General features: G+C 31.4%; 1 protein-coding gene across 1 annotated transcript; it reads right to left on the bottom strand.

Annotated features, from left to right (window-relative positions):
- Positions 1-16917: 16917 nt before the first annotated feature.
- On the bottom strand, positions 16918-18429 carry LOC145642818 (protein FAR1-RELATED SEQUENCE 8-like). Its single transcript, XM_081693983.1, has 4 exons — positions 18058-18429; positions 17885-17961; positions 17179-17374; positions 16918-17130 (listed from the first exon to the last, which is right to left on the bottom strand). The coding sequence occupies exons 1-4, from the start codon at positions 18427-18429 to the stop codon at positions 16918-16920; spliced, it is 858 nt and encodes a 285-aa protein (XP_081550109.1).
- Positions 18430-19509: the final 1080 nt, after the last annotated feature.

Here is a 19509-nt window from a genome sequence, read left to right as displayed (position 1 = left end):
AATGGTTGAGCTGAAGAGCTGCCCTTATTTTCTTTATCCACTAAAGGGTGCCGTGAGTCTTTTGGTGCTTCTCTTGACTCATTATCCTGATCCTCTCCGGGTTGTTCACCACATCAACTTATATCACACATAAATTTTTTATAGCATCATTTTTATTTTCTTAACATCATATTTTTGTTTCATGAATCATAAGCTTAAAATGACTTTATATCTTAGTAGCTAGTGGTTTACTTACAACAGAAGTAGCTTCTGGAACATTAGCCTCTAGATTTACTAAGGGTTGATTTGTAGAGCTGCCCTCATTTTCTTCATGTACTAAAGGTTGTTGCGTGCCTTGTGGGTGTTCAATCAGCTTTCCACCATGACCCTCTGCAGACTGTTGAATACATACACATATATCAATCATATAGAAATTTATAACATCATTATATGTTTCAAAATATCAGGTTTTAGTTTCATGAATCATATTCTTTAAAAGACAAAACATTTTTAGATAATATAGTAGTTACATCAGGAACAGCTACTGGAACATTAGCCTCTGGATTTACTATAGGTTGAGATGAAGAGCTGCCCTTATTTGTTTCATCCACTATAGGCTGATGTTTGTCTTTTGGAGGTTCTGTCAGCTTTTCACCATGAACCTCTCCAGGCTGTTCAATACATAAACATATATCAATCAAATGTAAATTTATAACATCATTATATGTTTCTAAAGATCATATTTTAGTTTCATGAATCATATGCTTTAGATGACATATAATTATAGCTAATGCAGTACTTACACCAGGAGTAGTGACATGAACTTCAGGCTCTTGATTCACCAAGGGTGGTTCTGCAGATTTGGGCTGATTTGTTTCATGTACTGAAGGCTGTTGTGGGACATTTTGAGGCACTACTGAATCAATGGACTGAGCCTCTGTAGTCTGTTCAATACAAAAGCATATATCAATCAAATATAAATTTATAGCATCATTATATGTTTCTAAAGATCATATTTTAGTTTCATGAATCATATAATTTAAATGACATATTTTTATAGCTAATGCAGTACTTACACCAGGAGCAGCTACATGAACTTCAGGCTCTTGATTCACCAAGGGTGGTTCTGCAGAGCTGGGCTGATTTGTTTCATGTACACTGAAGGCTATTGTGGGACATTTTGAGGCACTATTGAAACAATGTCCTGCGCCTCTGTAGGCTGTTCAATACAAAAGCATATATCAATCACATATAATTTTATAGCATCATATTTTTATTCATTCCATCAAAATCCAAAATCTAGAATCAAATAATTTGGAAAGTAGTACCTTGTTTCTTGCATGAACTCTATGCTGATCTGGTTGTTCATGAGACCCTGTTTCCTCTGTTACTTTTGCAGATGGTGGTTTTCCAACTTCACTATTGTCACCACCAGACAAATGACTAGATTCATCAGGTATTTGTTGAGTTATTTATAGGGTCATTTTCCTTTAAGTATAGTCATTGTATCTTTTTCCAAGTCAAGTACGTAGACCAAAACTACCATGCTGAAAGAAACCTTACTGACATTTGTTTGGGGGGGGGGGGGAAGGGGGGTTCGTTTGATTGGCCTTTTACAAAACAACATAAGCTTTGTAGGGTCATTTTATATTAAAAGAGTCAAATTTTTTTAATCAGAATCATTAGTGTTTAATGTACAGATCAAGTATACAAAAATTAATAAAATATTAGAATACGGACCGCCATCCACAATATGACTCCAAAAAGTGAGATGGGAAAAATTTAGGACAAAACAGAGTAACCCTCCTAGATATGACTCCAAATGACAGAGTCCGTAATAGGATTATCTCTATAGCTTCGTCTACCATACATCCACAATAAATCAAGATTAAAAACATTACGGTTTACCTTATCTCCATTTGCAGTTGTTCGGCCAAGTTTGTCACTTGATTCCATTGATTAGTGGCGGGGTCACCATCATCAGAAACCCTTAACAAGAAAATAGCATAATTGATTAAATACCCTGTCTTACTTCACCATATCTTTTCAAAATTTAATTCAATTAAGTAATTCATAAATAAAATTTAATGGAGTTATCCATATCTACCTTACATGAACGGGAGGTACTCTTAAATTGAATGAACCCTTACCGAACGTAAACCTAGGGTTAAGTTGAAATAATCAAAAGTTGTATAACCTCCCCCCACCCATGTTCAATGCACCCATCTATTCTCCTTCCTTAAAAACTAGGAAATATCCGAAATGTTTAAACCAATTCCCGAAATTGAGAAATAATTCCCCAAAAACAAGAAAAAGTATAAGGGTAATGAAACTTAAAAATTGAAAAAGAATTCCGGGAAAAAAAAAAAACAAAAACTTCCAAAACAACAATTCAATTTTTTCTTCATTTAATTTAACAACAGGTTCGCTTGGCAAATGAGCGCAAATTAACTAGATCTAACAATTAGTATATCAATGTGAAGCAACATTATCAATGGAATTCAAATTATAAGTAAGTAAGTCAAAAACTTAGTTTATGGGTACTTACTTTTTGGTGGGTTCACCCATGTACGAAATTGGGAAGATGGTTGAGGAGAGGGAGTGTTTGTCGGCGTCGCCCTCCGGATTTGTGTTCTTCGGGTACGATGACTTACAGAGGAAAGAGAAGAGTACTTATGGAAAATGTGGGAAAGAGTGCAATTGTAAATTTTATATGGAAATACTGAAGGCGGGTAGTTACTTTTTAATTCATTTTAGTTTATTCAAAATGACGGTTTCATTTTTTCATAGAAGCAAAAGATCCAATATGACGGTTTTCATTTAGTTGTGATATGTTTTGTCAAATCACAAATTCTTTTTTTTTTTAAATCTATTTTACTTGAGTAGTCATGTCAATGTCTTAATTTTTTTTATTGATAACAATTTTATTTATATAATATTACTAATGTCATTTATTTATTTTTCAAAGTTACTATTGGAAATTTTTTTAAAAAACAAAAATTATAAAAGTTAACATACAAATTACTAATTACTAAAAATTACATGAGTTTATATACATATACATATTCCATACTAAAACCTAATACGAACTTTATTTAAGATACGTATATTTCTTATAACTTATTTATAAACAAAGTTTCCATTAATAATGCACTTATAATATTTGTTACCTATATTCATTTAGGAAAATTAGCCATTGAAATTATTTTTGCCTACTTTTGTTTTAGTTCGGAATCAGTTGTTACAGGTAAAAAAAAAATATGTGTATCACATTTGTGTTATTACAAATTGACTGATGTATAGTAATAGGTAGATATCAATCTATTGTCCATAATGATGTATAAATGTAAATCGTCGTGAAAAGTTGAACATCTGACGTAGTTTACTTATAAAGTACAACATTGCAAGCCGGTAACTTTTTATTGACTATTCCACATTTGTAGGGTTTAGGGGACTGGTCGACTCTTTTTAACCCTATTTAGCTCTGTTGTACTGAGTATTAATAATCATATTAATAATGTGCTTAAAATTGAAGGGTTGGGGATTTAGAGTACTATACTGAATTGTTGATAAAGGAACTGTATACTCGTGCTAATGCGTGACATATATTATACGAAGTACTATTTATCAAAAAAAGAAAAACCTAAATGCATCAGAGTGTATCCGTGCTAGCGCACGAAATATACGTATGTCGTGTACTTGTATGTATATGTAAAAGAAAAGGAATTATGTGGAAGTTATACTGTTATTGATTTTTTTTTTAAACAAGAAAAAATAAAAATAAGAGAAGTTGAAGTGATATGGTTAAAGTAATGGAAGTTGAAGTAATTAGAAAAATAAAAAGAAAAAAAATTAAAAAAAATAAAAAATAAAAACAAGTAGAATGCATAGAGTTGCTCCATTCAAGAATAAGAGTGTTGTGGTTAAAAGTTGGAAAAATGACTCTACAATTATAATATAGATATTACATAATATCCTTCAGACAAAAAAAAATGTAATCGATATTACATAACATCATGAATCAAACATCCCTAAAAATTTAAAAGTCTGTATTTAGGATGATAACACGCCTTTCGTGTATACCAGTATATAAAATAGAATCACAATGATATATTTCCTATGTCTTCATTTATAGGGTGTTTCTGGTGTAAAATTTCACTATCCCCAGATTACCCCTATATGAATTTCCTAACTTAAATGCATTATTTCATTTTATAGTTCGTTTTTTATTTTAAATAAACAAGTAAAGTGAAAATTTACGAAACACTTTTTTTCAAAAACATAGTAGCATAACTACCCTACAGCAACTGCTCCCTTTCAATCACATAAATTTACACTTTCAACTGTTCTCGCTCCACAAAAATAAAAATAAAAAAAAAAAAAAAAAAGGTATTGAAAGTCAATTGTCAACTATATTATTTAATAAATAATAACATTTAATGTTCAGAAAATGAACACATATATGAACTAAAATTGAACTTCAATCTTTGAACGTTAAAACCAATCACTATTCACAATATATCATTTTAAATAATTATATATTATAATTGTACTAATGATTCTAAAAATATCAAAATAACTCTTTCTTCGATTAATTGCTATCATTAAATCCATTATAATATTTTAATTTTCATTACGATTCTGAATAACTCAATTGCACGCTAGCAAAATATGGCAAAACATTTTACGTTTATTTAAATCAGCATTACTATATGGAGTAAAAAATATTGTTAAACAGTAACATCTTTCACAATCTCATTTTTAAATTCAAATAATAAATAAATATTATACAATTAAACAAAATAAAAACCAAGTAACCACCCACTACACCACTAACCACAAACCCTACACATGGTAACTGTAAAAAGTAAATTACTAGGGTACCACGATTTATTTTTATTAAAAAAAATAATGAAAATAATTGGGTTTTTAAAAAACGTCTACACCCACTATCTCTTCCTTTTTAGTCTTCCAATTCCTCCCTTCCCCCAATATCAAATATAACCACCAGTTTTGAACCTCCTCAACCATACATTTTCAATTTCAAATATGGAAATAAAACTCATTGAAGATGAAGAAGAACATGAACATATAGAAGAAGTGCAAGTATGTTTTATTTTTGAATCATTAATCGATTAGTAGTACTTATGAAGTTATTGCAAATACCTTTTCAATTGTTTTTCTTTTTTGCTTTCCCAGGATTTTGATGGAAAGGGAAAAAGACCCTATGACACTGACGAGGGATCTACATCGTCTCCACAGAAAAAAAAATTTAGGGTACGCACTCCATTTCATTTACATTTGTTTAAATATATTTATATAAAAAAACACTTATTTAATATGGGAAACTAATTGCACATTCTCTTATAGTTTCCTGATGTTCCACTAGAACACGATGAATGTCATGATTTTGATTGGAGAACATACAGGGAACAGCTAAACGCCATAGTAACCCTTGTAGATATCTAAAGAAATGTGACTGCATTCAGCGTGTACGAGTTCTACAAAGTCTTGATTCAAAGTGGGCAGGTCCTATGTTACCAAAGGTGCTGTACTTTCAACTATGTGACTGGGGGGATATTGAACCTATGTATCCCGATAATGGTAAAATGAAACAGATTTGGGGAAACAATGTTTTGATGGAAAAAATTTGGTACCACATGTCTGAGAAGAGGTTGGCAGTTGCCATGTTACTCTGTCGTGAATGGGGAAGGGATATTCCGTACTACGTGAATGGCAGCCCCATACGCCCAAAATGGACTTGGCTTCATGATGATCCTATGGAAAGAAAGATCAAAAGGCCCTTCCCCGATTTCCGTTTGATATCATGTATAAGTAATGCAATAGACGAATGTCCTTAAGTTTAAGTTTGTTGTTGCTATTGAATTTTAGTTTTGTTAAGTTATGTTTTATTTATGTATGTCATTATGTTAGGCTAATTTTGTGTTAAAGTAAACTAATTTTAATTATTATCATATGCAAAAGTATTATATTTATCATATTTTAAATTGTATGACATCAAGAGTTGAGTATGTTAAGAAATTATTTTTTCCTTATTTTGTTTTTCCCTAATCAATCAGATTTCATATGCAGTATCAATTTTGAATTTACGCAATCATTAACTTGGTACCACAGAGTATTTTAGAAGTATACAATATTAGTACGTTGTTAATAAAAAAATAAAATAACTTATTAATACATTTCTGTTTAAAATAAATTGTTTATACATTTTTTTAATTCAATGTTAATATGTGAAGTTATACACTTTGCATATTTGTTTGTAGAGGACAACAAATATTATACATTGTTAATATTTATAAAATATTTCATGTCACAATTTAATAATATTCATAATCCTATTGAATAATAATACAAAAAGTCATCGTCAAATATAAAAATTAAAAATATGATACTCCAAAAAGTCCAATGAAATCATGAGAACAAAAAAATATAAAGATAAATTATATTTATGTGGGTAATAAATAACATTGGTAATGGCAATTTTCCTTATTCATCCTAAAAGTATTACTATTTCCAACGTGGTAAGTTAGAAGGGCATAATGAATATGTAATTATCAGAAACATTGTACGATACAATAAACATCGATTTGATTCCAGTATATTTTGATTGAATTTTTAATTTCACAAATAAGGTTTTACATTTGAATCCATTATAAAAACAGATAGGATACAATAAACATTTTTATGATACTATTAATTTTCGTTTTTATTTTACAATCAATTCTGGTGAGAACAAATACATTATATTTTTCCGGAAATTTTGTCAAGAACTACCAATTAAAGCGCGTGTTTTGAAAACAACTACCTATTAAAATTTTTTTTTAAAAGAACTACCACAAAGTTGTAAAAAGTTTAAGTAGCACTACCACTCTGATAATTCCAAGTAGAATATTTGGCATGTAGGTTCCACTTTTTACCTTTATCTCATAAAATCATCATCTAAATTGACTAAATTACCCTTCATAAAGGTAAAAAGTGATAAAAAATGAGACTCAAATACCAGATATTCTAGTCAAAATTGTTAGAGTGGTAGTGCTACTTAAACTTTTTACAACTTTATGGTAGTTCTTTTAAAAAAAAATTTTAATAGGTAGTTGTTTTCAAAACACGTGATTTAATTGGTAGTTATTGACAAAATTTCCTATTTTTCCCGCCGAAATGTGTATTATGACAGTACTTGGCGGGAAAAAAAGGCTTATAAAAGAGGGACTACTCCATCTACAATTTCATAAAGGGTTAACAATACTCATCATTTTAAACCTTGGTTTACATTGTTAATTAAATTTCAAGTACTTAGTTGAGGTTTCTTCAATGGCGAAACGTAACCAATGCAAAGGTAACAAATCATTCGTAACACATGTTTACACTCCATCTTTTATGTATAGTAGTATAATGCTGACTACTTTTCACTATTATGAAGGCCCTAGCAAGGTCGAGCAGTTGGAGATGCAAAGAATGAAGGACTGCCATAACTTTCGAATCTTTATGAGGAACGTTTTGTACCACATTGGGCCACTTGACACGGGGAAGTTGGTAAGCTAGTGTAGGTGGCCATTCCCCTTTGATTGAGAAAATGTATGAAGAGGAGCATTTTAATTATATGATGCACAAAGGTAACTTGAAAGACATCCCAGGGAATGACAAGGGCTTAAGAATCATTTCTCTAGCCGAGGTTGATGATCGTGTTGTGAAGATTGAGCCAATTAACTTAGAAGAAGATGAAATATGCCCAAAACGATACAAGAAGGTTGAATTTGTTGATATGACAGAAGATTAGTTTCGTGTCACATGGTTTGATCTACTACGGACCTATGGTTTATTTATGTACTTATAGCTTTATCTTTTTTTGCGTAATTAAGGCGTAGCGCCAATGTATGCAGTAACATGGCTACATGTTACAACAGTTTTCCAGACCTCTATATATGTATAATGTTATTTTAAATGGAAAAATGATTATTATTATTAATATATTGTGATGATGCTTACATAACATTCTTAAACTTCACGTACATCAGAAAAACAAAGCAGTAATATAAATTGATTCATAAAATCGAACTTAATGATAGATAATAGTAAAAATTCATAACTTTGCATACAAAAACATGAATAGATCATCTGAAATCCCTTCTTTTTTTTTAGGGCTATTATTTCTTCACAAAAGATTGCTTGAACTCCCATGCATCGAACACTCGTCGCTTCATCATCCCACCATATGTTTGAATGAGGTATCGTTTACCTGAATTAAAAGCCTCCCCTCTCCATGGCACCGTCCAATTGCAGGTTTGACATTGCTGCATGTTGGAAAGGTTCTCATGCCCTCTACAAGGACTGTCATAAATATCCTGACAACAATATTTTTCTAGCTGCGCCCAATCGACATCTTTGTTGTCATTGATCCTTTTTCCGACTACAAAGTTCCAATCAGAATTAAGCCATAACAAATTCATAAGATGAAAAATCTCATTAATCTTAGGATATAAATATGATTCACAAAAATAACGGGCCAGTCACCAAATTTCTCATGGTCTGGATAGTATGGTTCTTCTTCCTCCATAAGAATTAGGGAGAAAATATGATGGGTATACGAAAAGAAAATTATGTATAGGTGGCAAGTAAGAGGAAAGGGGTGGTATTGAGTAAAACCTACAATTACTGGACTCGGCATTTATAAGAATGATTTATTTTCGTCACCTCACTAATATAATTTAAAATAACATAATAATATTTATTAACTAATGACAAAAAAAGAACCGTTCATAGTCAAATTGTGGACAACACCAGAATTAGATTTTTTTACAGTATCATGTCGAACTATAAAGTATCACAAACGTTAAAATAATTTTGAGAGACTAACAGTCATACAAATTACGAAGTTGAACGTAGACATAAATTTAAGACATGTCTAGATAACATCATTAATAAATACCCTTTTACATTCCCTGGATGATAATAATCGGAAAACGGACAGCCTTTCCATTTAACAATGTAATTTATTCAAGTTTCCAAATTAAAAATTTAAAGTTTATTAAGTCTACATTAAAATAATTTTAAAAGTTATTTTGGGGTTTACATAAAATAATTATTTTTTTAAAATACACCCTTTTAACTTCCAAAAGTGACACCCCCTACAAATAGCTGTTTCACATCCATCACCCACACCTATCCATCTCACTTGCCAAAAGTCCACAATACATATATTTTTTTTAAAGCACTGCCTTTTACACCACGACATCTCCAAATCAAGAAGAGCCATACTACCCGGATCACGAAAAATTTGGTACATGGGAAACAATTTTTCATAACCATGTCTACCCAAAAATTAATGAAATCTTCTACCTCCTAAATCTAATGTCGTTGAACTCCAAATACAATGAGCTTGTAGGTATAAGGATAAATGCCAATAAAGATGTGGACTACACTCAGTTAGAGTCATTTTGCTGCAAGGATCTTATAAGAGTCAACATAGCTACTTGCGGGATCAAACACGGTTGCTTTGAGGAATTAATGGATTGCGAAATTTGCAACTAGAGTACTCCTATGAGGTAACGCGCAATATCAAGAGGGATCAGATACCTCAAAAACACATACGGTGGAATGCGGAAGAGTAGGGTTTACAACACATGGCCAGAAAGACGTTGGTTTATCGAGGATTGAAGATGGCCACCAATTGGCCGATGTCAATGATATGATGTTAAGCGTTTGCATTCTCTTTAGTTAGTTTTAAAGGCCGCTTAGTTTAGGGTTCGTTTAGCATTGTTGTGGTTTTCAGGTTTTTGTATTTTAAAAGTGTATGATATATGTCATATAATGAATAAAAAATTAGTCAAACTTATTAAAATCATGCTAATTTTGAAAACTGACAACAGAAAAGTGAAAACATCTTTTTCTTGTTTCCTGCTTTTGGTTTTTTGTTTTCAAAAAAACTGAAAATTAAAAACAAAAAACAATGCCAAACAAGCCCTTAAGTAGTCCTTTTTTGTTTTTTTTTTTCTTTTCCTTTTGCCAAGTCATTTTCTGTTGTTTTTCAAGTTTCATCCTTAATAATAATCCATATTGCAGTTTTAAGATCATAGTACTACATTAAAATAATTTTGAGTTGAATAGACATATTCCGTATATTCAAAAATTATTCTACAAAATAAATTTTGACACAATAAACATAACCAAAATAAAAACGGATTTAGTCATTAGTCAAACGCTTCGAAAAAATATGGCTCAGTAAAAGTTATGTGTATAATCAATTATTGGGACAAAATAAGTCTTCTATGACATAATTGGCTCATGCATATAATCATTACAAGTCCCTCTTTATAAAATTATACGATTAATATGTCGAAAATATATCTAACTAAATAATGATTTCTTAAATAAGAAAAAGATTCTTTTAAATCCCAAATCCTTTAACTACGATTATTAAAAAAGTGTAAAATACTACAATAAAAAATAAATCAAATGATGCACATACTATTAACGCGTCTAATATCTATCGTTAACATTGAATATTATACAGTAGTCGTATTGTGTATGTTGAATTCTTGCATTTCATTGTTCTCCCTTTCGAATTATTATTTTTTTGCTTTTTAACAACAAAGTGTGGTTTTTTCAATTTATTTTCCGTTTGTTTTTTAAATAAAAAAAAATTATACATTTACAAATTCCTGTGTTCAAGTATAATATGAAAAGTTTTTGTTAGAAAATAAAATTAAATTAAAAAAAAAGGTAATATGAAAAGGTTGGTGTGTATTTAATAATGGTATTTGTAGTTTTTTTAAAAAAAGTAATAATTAAAAGGCAGTGAAGGGACGTGCACCTTCCCCATAAGGGTAAGGTGAAGCAATTCACAACCTCTATTTAAAGTTACTTCAACTTCTTAACATAATCCTAAAAATAGTAATTGTGCTATATTAACCTTTAAAATGGCAAACCCGGGTAGCTCTTCATCATCTACTACGAAATCCGATTGTCGGATGGTTGGTTTGCAACACACTTTATCTTTTTTGCAAGGTCGTTTCATTGAGGCTTGCAATCAAGTACAAGCAGCCGAAAAAAGACGAGAAGAGCTTGGGGTCCTGGTTGAAAAAATAAGGGTAATATGGCTTTGGAAAAGCTTAAGGAAACCGATCCACAACAACATCAACATGCATGGCCTGTACCGAATGACAATTTGGTTGATGATAGAGTTGTTGCGGGGGAAGACGATTTTACAAAATTGTGCCTCTAAGGCAGTACAATCTTGGTTTACTAAATTAACTTAATTGTGTTTTATTTTAAGTACCTATGTTTTAAGTTTTCTATGATAGCCTTAAGCTGGAAGCACTGTTTGTGACGTTGGTTTTTTGTTTCAAGAATTTGCAGTGATAATAATAATGTGTTCTGTTTTAATACATTTTTATTGTCCTTTATGTTTCTAAAAATTAAAATATGATATTCTAAATACATAACAAGATTCCGTGTTTAGAATATTGATGTATTCTAAATGTTAAATTAAAACACGGATATTATTAATTGTTAAAGCGCATACAATAATGGACAACAGACTTAAATGTTATAGGAAAAAAATGAGAACGTGATCCATATTTGGTTAAACACACACATGAATGTAAACCAATCTCACTAATGTGATGCTATAAACAGTGGAACGATTCTAGGATTATAATTTAATTACCATAAAATGTATTTTTAGTGGAAGATTATAAGTAGGTTTTCTAATAAAACATCATTTAGGTCTGAAATTAACCTTAAGTGAATTAAAAACTAAATTATTCTTGGCTTTAAATCCTTGTATTTTAATAAATTCAGGAGATATCACGGGTTCTCCCTAACAAGTATAATTCCAATAGCAAAAAAAAACAAAGATTGTGTATAAGAATTCAATATATTTACAATTTATGTCTCTGTTAACACGTGTTATTAAAGTAAATATAGTAGGGGTGTACATATTCGGGTAAAAAAACGAAATCCAATTCAAATTAAACCGAATTATCAATTCGAATCGGATACAAACTTCGAACCGGATCGGATTGGATTTAGATTTTTCTTTAATTCGGATTTCCGGATTGGATCGACCTTACCCGGATTCGATCCACTCCAAAACAAAAACCTAATTACAAAAGTAATCTTGAATAGATTAACGAGTTTACAAGTTCTCTCAAATTTAGCTAAAAACATGCAGTACTCCCGCCGTTTCTTTAGTGATGTCCACTTTCTATCATTCATCACTGGAAAAATACCGAGAAAGTGGACATTCATAAAGAGACGGACGGAGTACTACATACAATAAATCAATGATTTTACGCTTAACTATTTATTTCAATCATGATTTTGAATCTGTTTGTTAATATTAAAAGTTTATATAATTCGGATTTCTTATAGGATTCGAATAATCTGATATTAATTTCGATTCGAACTGATTGGATCAAAAGATAAATTCGGATCAGATAGGATTTCAAAATTGAAAACCAAATGATATTTCGTATTTGGAGTAAATCCAAACCGAAAACCGAATGGGTACCTCTAACATAAAGTGTTGAATTCCCTAATAAAACATAAATTGTTAGACTTATATTGACATAGGGAATGACAAACAACTTAATTTTAATATAAATAAACATTACACTATTTTAATAATCAAATCGAAGAAATCATTACAATCTCTATAAAAGCAACTGACACCTCTGTAAAATGATCTGTTTAGAAAGCGATGCAAATCATAGAACAAAAGGTTTACATAAACTATGGTTATTTATTGTTGTTAGTAAATAATAATAATGTAACCATAAACCGTAAACCCTAAACCTTAAACCCTAAACCCTAAACCTTATACCCTAAACCCTAAACCCTAAGCCTAATTCTATGAAGCAGTAATGATCATTATGTATTAAAGAGAATCATTTTAATATAAACTAGATCATATTGAAACTTATATAACAAAGACATTGATTTGACATTAACATCAAAATTATGTTTGCTAACCAAACCCGACAAACATAATAACTGGAGATGTCATTTCCCATTCAAAATAATAATGGTCATAATTTCACATCGATATGCAACCGTTACAAAATTTTGTGAAATTTAAAAATTATTTGATAAAATTAAAAAATTAATTCAACTTTAACAATTACAAAATGATGCAATGAAATAGTAAGAGTTCTTGAAAATGACAAATTCACTCAATGTCAATTTTCATCCCAAACGTAAATAAACATCCTTTTAACATTTAAGGAGTCATATTATATATAGTAAAATCACCCCCTACTTTTATAGATGTAATAATATGGTACAAATTGATAAGTAATACTATGAAATGTGTGTTGATACCCTCTGGTGTGGTTGGTTATATGTCCTTACTAGTCACAATTGAGCCAAGTTCAATTCCTGACTACACCATGTTTTTGATTGTTTGATTTATTTATAATTTAAAATACTTATTTAAATATACTAATAATAATCAACACAAATTCACTCTTGATTACCTATAAAACATTTTATTTTCCTACATTCCATCATTAGTACTTTTAAATATCAATGTTATGTCACTACACGTAATTTAAACATCTCGAGGTGTAACTTGTGTAAGTCTGAAAATCTGAGAACCCCACCACAATACCAAAATCTTTTTTACACATCTAAGAGCATCATATTCAATTAAAAAGTATTTTCCACGTTAAAATAACATCAAAAGAGTATTAATAGGATCAGAAGTACAAATTCGATTACTAATTCAAAAACAACACATCACTTAGGAATTCGACCCAGAAACAATGGATGGATGTGGGGATTGACATTCGATTGTTGAGTAGTATTCTGAGAATTCATGCCAGCTTGTCAGGGAACGCCGCTGCCAAAACTACTGAGGTTCATATGTGTTCCAGGCTGTTGAAATAGTTATCCAACTGGGCCTTGATTTAGCCCACCATATGGGTTGTACTGGTAAAACCCTCGAGGGTCAACAGAACCATACTGAACTTGAGCACTGTAAACAGAGCTCATATTACCATTATGTTGCTGCGGATTTACTCCATACATCTGGTTTGTATCAACAAATATACCATTGTGAAAAGGATCATCATCCTCACCTTCATCAACAGGTTCCTACAACATAGGCATTTTTTTAAAAAATAAGTTCTTAATGATACCAGTAATAAATAAATAAATAAAACTTAGTACGTGTATTTCAAACCATCTGACTCATAAACAACAAAAAAATTTTACCTGGCTGTTCTTCTTCTTCCTTTTCTTACTCCCTTTCTCTGATGGGTGTTTGTTCCTCGTAGTCTGTGCCCTTCCTGAACCTCTTTTGACTACAGGATCCTTGATGTTCCTTTCTTCGGGGGGTTTTGCATTCCGTTGAAGATTTTGTTGGTTTAGCTCCTTCGGCCTAAGCCTGCGCCGGCCAAACACCCTGTTCATTGAAGGGTCTGACCAGTCTTGTACACCATTTGTGGATCGAATACCAATTACAGCTTCAAGAGTAACACTGTAACACCCCCGATTTACTAACTGAAAATAAATAAGAATTAAAGGAAAAATAAACAACCTTTAAATAAAATTGCGGAAGCATACTCCTAAATCGGAGGTATTACTGCGACACTCAACAACCTGTCAAATGTTAAGGCTTACAAATCCCAATAAATCTAGGTGAGCTATTTACAACTTTACGAACTCATTATAGCATACTAATCGATCACTTGAGCTCCCTTTAGCTACGATCACTTGATCAAACCTGCTTATACAAACTTGACTGCTCACCATTAAGGACAAATTCCAAAATAGATCGTCGCAGGGCCACCATAAGAAAAAAAAAACATGGCCGCAAACACAAGTAACAGAACAAAATAACACACACGTCAGCAAGAAGCTGAGTAATCATCACATATCAGAATACAAAGAATAATATAATAATTAAAATTACTAGATCAATTAAACAATGTAGTTCGAAACTACATTACACATTGTACTCTGAAAATAACCTTCATCGATTCAACCTCGAATAATAATACGAACCTTTACTCAATATATCCCATAAGTGTTCCATGCTCGTTGTTCTATACCTAGCCTTGGACATGGGTAATTCGAATAAAACCAACAAGCATAAAAAATTGAATACTCTCAATAACCAGAAAACACCTTAAACCAGACCACATACGGGTCAATTCCCACGGACCATAGAAAAATGAATAATAAAGATTGTACCTCATTCTTAACTCATGATTATCATCCTCTTACCAACATGCCAAGGACTAAGGTATATAACGCCGAGCCTCAAACCAAGAACAAAATAATAATTCTCAACCTTTTGATCTCATACATCGATCAAATAATAATTCACAATTTAATAATAATAACTCCCCAATGGCACAAGTTCCCAAATAATACAACAATTCGATTCAAAAACATCTCAACTCTTAGGGAAAAATAGTACTAGCACCCAAAAATAATTAACTCACAACCCAAAAATAATACTCTGCATTAATAACTCTAAAACCTCAATAAAACAATACTCCCTATAAAAACAACATTAGAACCCTAGAATAAAACATAATCAATAATAAACAATAAAAGTAATACGATACTCATATCTAATCAAATCATATAATACCAATAATCAATCATATACATATACGAACTTGATCACACGAATTACAATTATAAATTTACACATAATAATAATACAGAGTGCAAATAATAAATTATATCACACATAATAATATGAAATATCAAACATGTCAAAGTTTCGTGTGATTACCTCTGGACAATAGCACAAGGTCGGGTGACATTAATATATGACTCTCGTATGCTTTGAGTTTTACAAACCTAATATAGTAGATAGGCTTCTCTATTGATCACATCATAAAACATTATTAGATATGATCATGAGAATGAATTTATTTTTTTATGAAGAAAATATCAAATCTTGTTTGGTTTCACGCATTGGCAAAAGAAAAAAATGACGGCATTATTTTTTTTTTTATAAAATAATAATGTATGGTTAAAGGATATAAATACTATCAAATAAGATAAGAAAATGAAATTTAAAGTATACAACTCTAATTTTATAATCTGTAAAATCTTAAAATATACGGGTATTACAATCTACCCTCCTTAAAACAATTAAAGTAGAAAAATAACATACTTGTAAATTTGAGAGAAAGTAAAAATTAAAAAACCGAAATTTTCTTTATAAAATATATAGATAGGATACTAAAATATTAGGGTATTACAAGCACGGATTTTGTTTGTTGCTTCCTTATACAATTGGAGTGTCACCTCGCTGTGCATGGCCAACGATGACAAGTATTGATGTCAGACATTTATTCCGTTCTGCTTTTTCAGCTTAATAGAATCATTAGGGTCGTAGTATGACACACTAATGCCTTCGTAACCCCGTACTACACTCTTCCTCCAACGATCCAGAATGTATTTCGAAGGAGTAAAATCAATGTCTTGTTTCTCAATGGCACTGATAAGATGTCTGCAAAGTATTCCACAAAACTCAAATAGTTTGCATGAGCAACAAAATTCACCTTTATCTTTGTCCACAGAAACCTTAAACAATTTTCGCCTTGCTTTCCATACAGGAATAGGAATCTTCTCTTCTGCGTCATACAAAACTTTACTCCCATAATTTTCTGTCCTCAACACATTTGTGTGCCTTAGACCTATCACCTCATCCCTTACCTCCAGAAATTTTTTATTGGTGTACGCATTGCTAAATACGCACTCCGCAAGAATTGTGTTATCATAATCAAAAGGTTTACTGTGTGATTGGAAATTCAAATCCTTCTCATCTTCGACTTTCTTTTTATTGCTTTGTTCAAATTGATTCATGAATTGCAATAGTCCAGTGTTCAAACCAACGTATCCTTTAATGCATCGGTTTTGTCCTTCACTCCGTTGGGTGGATGACATCCCCGCCTAAAAACTGCCCCTCCAAAAACCTGGGGCCCAATGTTCCCTATTCTCGAACATGTCATTGATCCAATCGTTGTTTTGCAACCGATATTTTGTCACCATATGTTTCCAAGAATCCTCAAATTCTTCTATAAACAGCGAATCATGAACGACAACTTTCAAATCAGCTTGTATCTCGGTAAATTTCTCTAATTTTCCTAGGTTCCTGTGAGCATTCTGCAGAATGTGTCATATACAAAGTCGGTGTGGCACATCACGAAATACCTTCTTAACCGCCTTACCGATAGCTTTACACTGGTCGGTGATGATGCCTTTTGGCGGCTTCCCCATACACTGCAGCCATTGATTAAAAACCCACTCAAATGTTTCTAAATTTTCATTAGAAACTAAGGCTGCACCTAAAATGATGGACGACCCATGATGATTGCAGCCAACAAAAGGAGCAAATGGCATTTGGTACCTGAACAAGGTAATATATTTTTATTCATTAACATACAAAATAATTCAAAATGATGCTTTAAATTATAAACATATCCTATAAATTATTAACCTAATCATTTTAATAATGTATACACACAAATCCTGGCAGTACGGTTATATTAATTTATACACAAGATGTTTTAATTAATAACCAGATTATGTAAATTATAAAACGACTCTGAAGGTACCTGAACAAGGTCATATGTTTTAATTATATACTTTACATAATAATTAAACATGATGCTTTAAATTAAAAACAGATTCAATAAAATATTAACTTAATGCTTTCAATAGTGTATAAACACAACTCCACGGTAGTATTAATTTATAAACAAGATCAGATGTTTTAATTAATAACCAGATTCTGTAAATTATAAAACGACTCTTTAATTAGTTTGATTGTTTAATAAATTTGACTAATCCTAACAGTTGTATTAACCAATTTAAATCATACAAAAAACGAAACAAATCTAATGGAGGCAACTCTTACTTGTTTGTCAAAAATGTTGTATCAAATGAAACAATGTCTCCAAAGTCTTTGTACCGCGCACGCGCCCTTGCATCAGCCTAGAAAACATTCAAAAGTTTGCCATCTCCATGTGTTTTGATTGCACTATAAAATTCAGAATTTGCTTATGCCGTTTTTTCAAAATGTTCTTGTACAGCGTCAGCATCCCCACCAAATATGACACGTCGCCGAACAATGTTTACCGCATTCCTCAAATCGCTCTTGTTAACAGTTACATTCTGTTGTCCTCCTCTTGCAATAACAATAGAGTTGAAGCTTTTGGTCATTGAAATTCCCGGTGAGTCGTTTAAAACCATGTTCTCATAAGCACCATCATCAATGCCCCGATAGTTCACCATAAGCCGGCTATCATTTGGGAATAGGTCATGATTATGGGACAGCTCACAATTCTTAATATATATCCTACCATCAACTGACAAACGTGCCTCAACAAAAACCTTACACCCTGGAGGAGGACCTGATATCTTCCTTCCAGTTTTCTTTTTCCTCCTATCTTTCGTACCCATCTTGCACAGCAGTCTAATACGAGACATCATGTAGTCTTTAGGCTCCTTGTCCCCAACACCTCAATGATGTACTCCTTTTTCACGATACTCATCCATTATTATACATGTTCGAACAAAATATTCAAACCCTTTCTCAAAGGCATACATATGGCAAAACCTTGTAAATTCTTCACCGCTTGCAAAATTCATACCCACAGCTGGAGTACGACTTTGTTGTTCTTCATCATTTGAACCATTCTGAAAATCATGTCCATTTCTAATGTTATTAACCTCATCATCAACCTCTTCATTGCCAATGATATTAAACTCATCATCTTCATTCTAAGAATCATGTCCACTTCTATGGTCATTAACCTCCACATCAGCCTCTTCTTTGCCAATGTTATTAATCTCAACATCATCATTCTGAGAATCATGTCCATTTATATTACTATTAACCTCCACATCAACCTCTTCAGTGCCAGTGTTATTAATCTCAACATCTTCATTAAGATCGAATGGCAGTTCCCCAATATTATCAGTTACATCGTTTGATTCTACATCTCCGATAGAACTAACCACGTCGTTTATCACTACATTCAAATCAATGTTCAAACGAGGGGCCCCGTTTTCACTTTCCATTACACTGCCACACTGTCAAACACACAACAATATTATTTTAGATGCTACAAAATATAAAAAGATACTGCAAAATAATATTTTGTTTTTATATTGACTATATGACCCCACGTATAACAAACAAATCCTATAAATAAATATATTATTATTAACAGCATATACACCTCGATTTTATTTAAAAATTGATTCCATTACAATTATACCCAGCAACACTCCTTCAATTATATTCAACCCTCACAAGCAACAATTATAAAAACAAACAAAACCAAACACAACATAGATATCAATGTATTACTCGAAACGACTTACCCTTTCTATTAAATCTTTACATAAAACTAATTTTTACCCAAAAATCATTTACTTCGAAATCATACAATATAAACCCTAATTTATCATAAAAATCAAATTAGGAATTTTAAACGAATTAATTCAACAACTAACAAGATTACCTGCAAATACTTG

This window comes from Chenopodium album, chromosome 8 (assembly GCF_948465745.1).
Source record: "Chenopodium album chromosome 8, dcCheAlbu1.1, whole genome shotgun sequence".
In the NCBI taxonomy this organism is placed as follows: domain Eukaryota; kingdom Viridiplantae; phylum Streptophyta; class Magnoliopsida; order Caryophyllales; family Amaranthaceae; genus Chenopodium; species Chenopodium album.
Note: the sequence above shows the minus strand (reverse complement) of the source record. Positions and strands in the feature narration are given on the sequence as shown.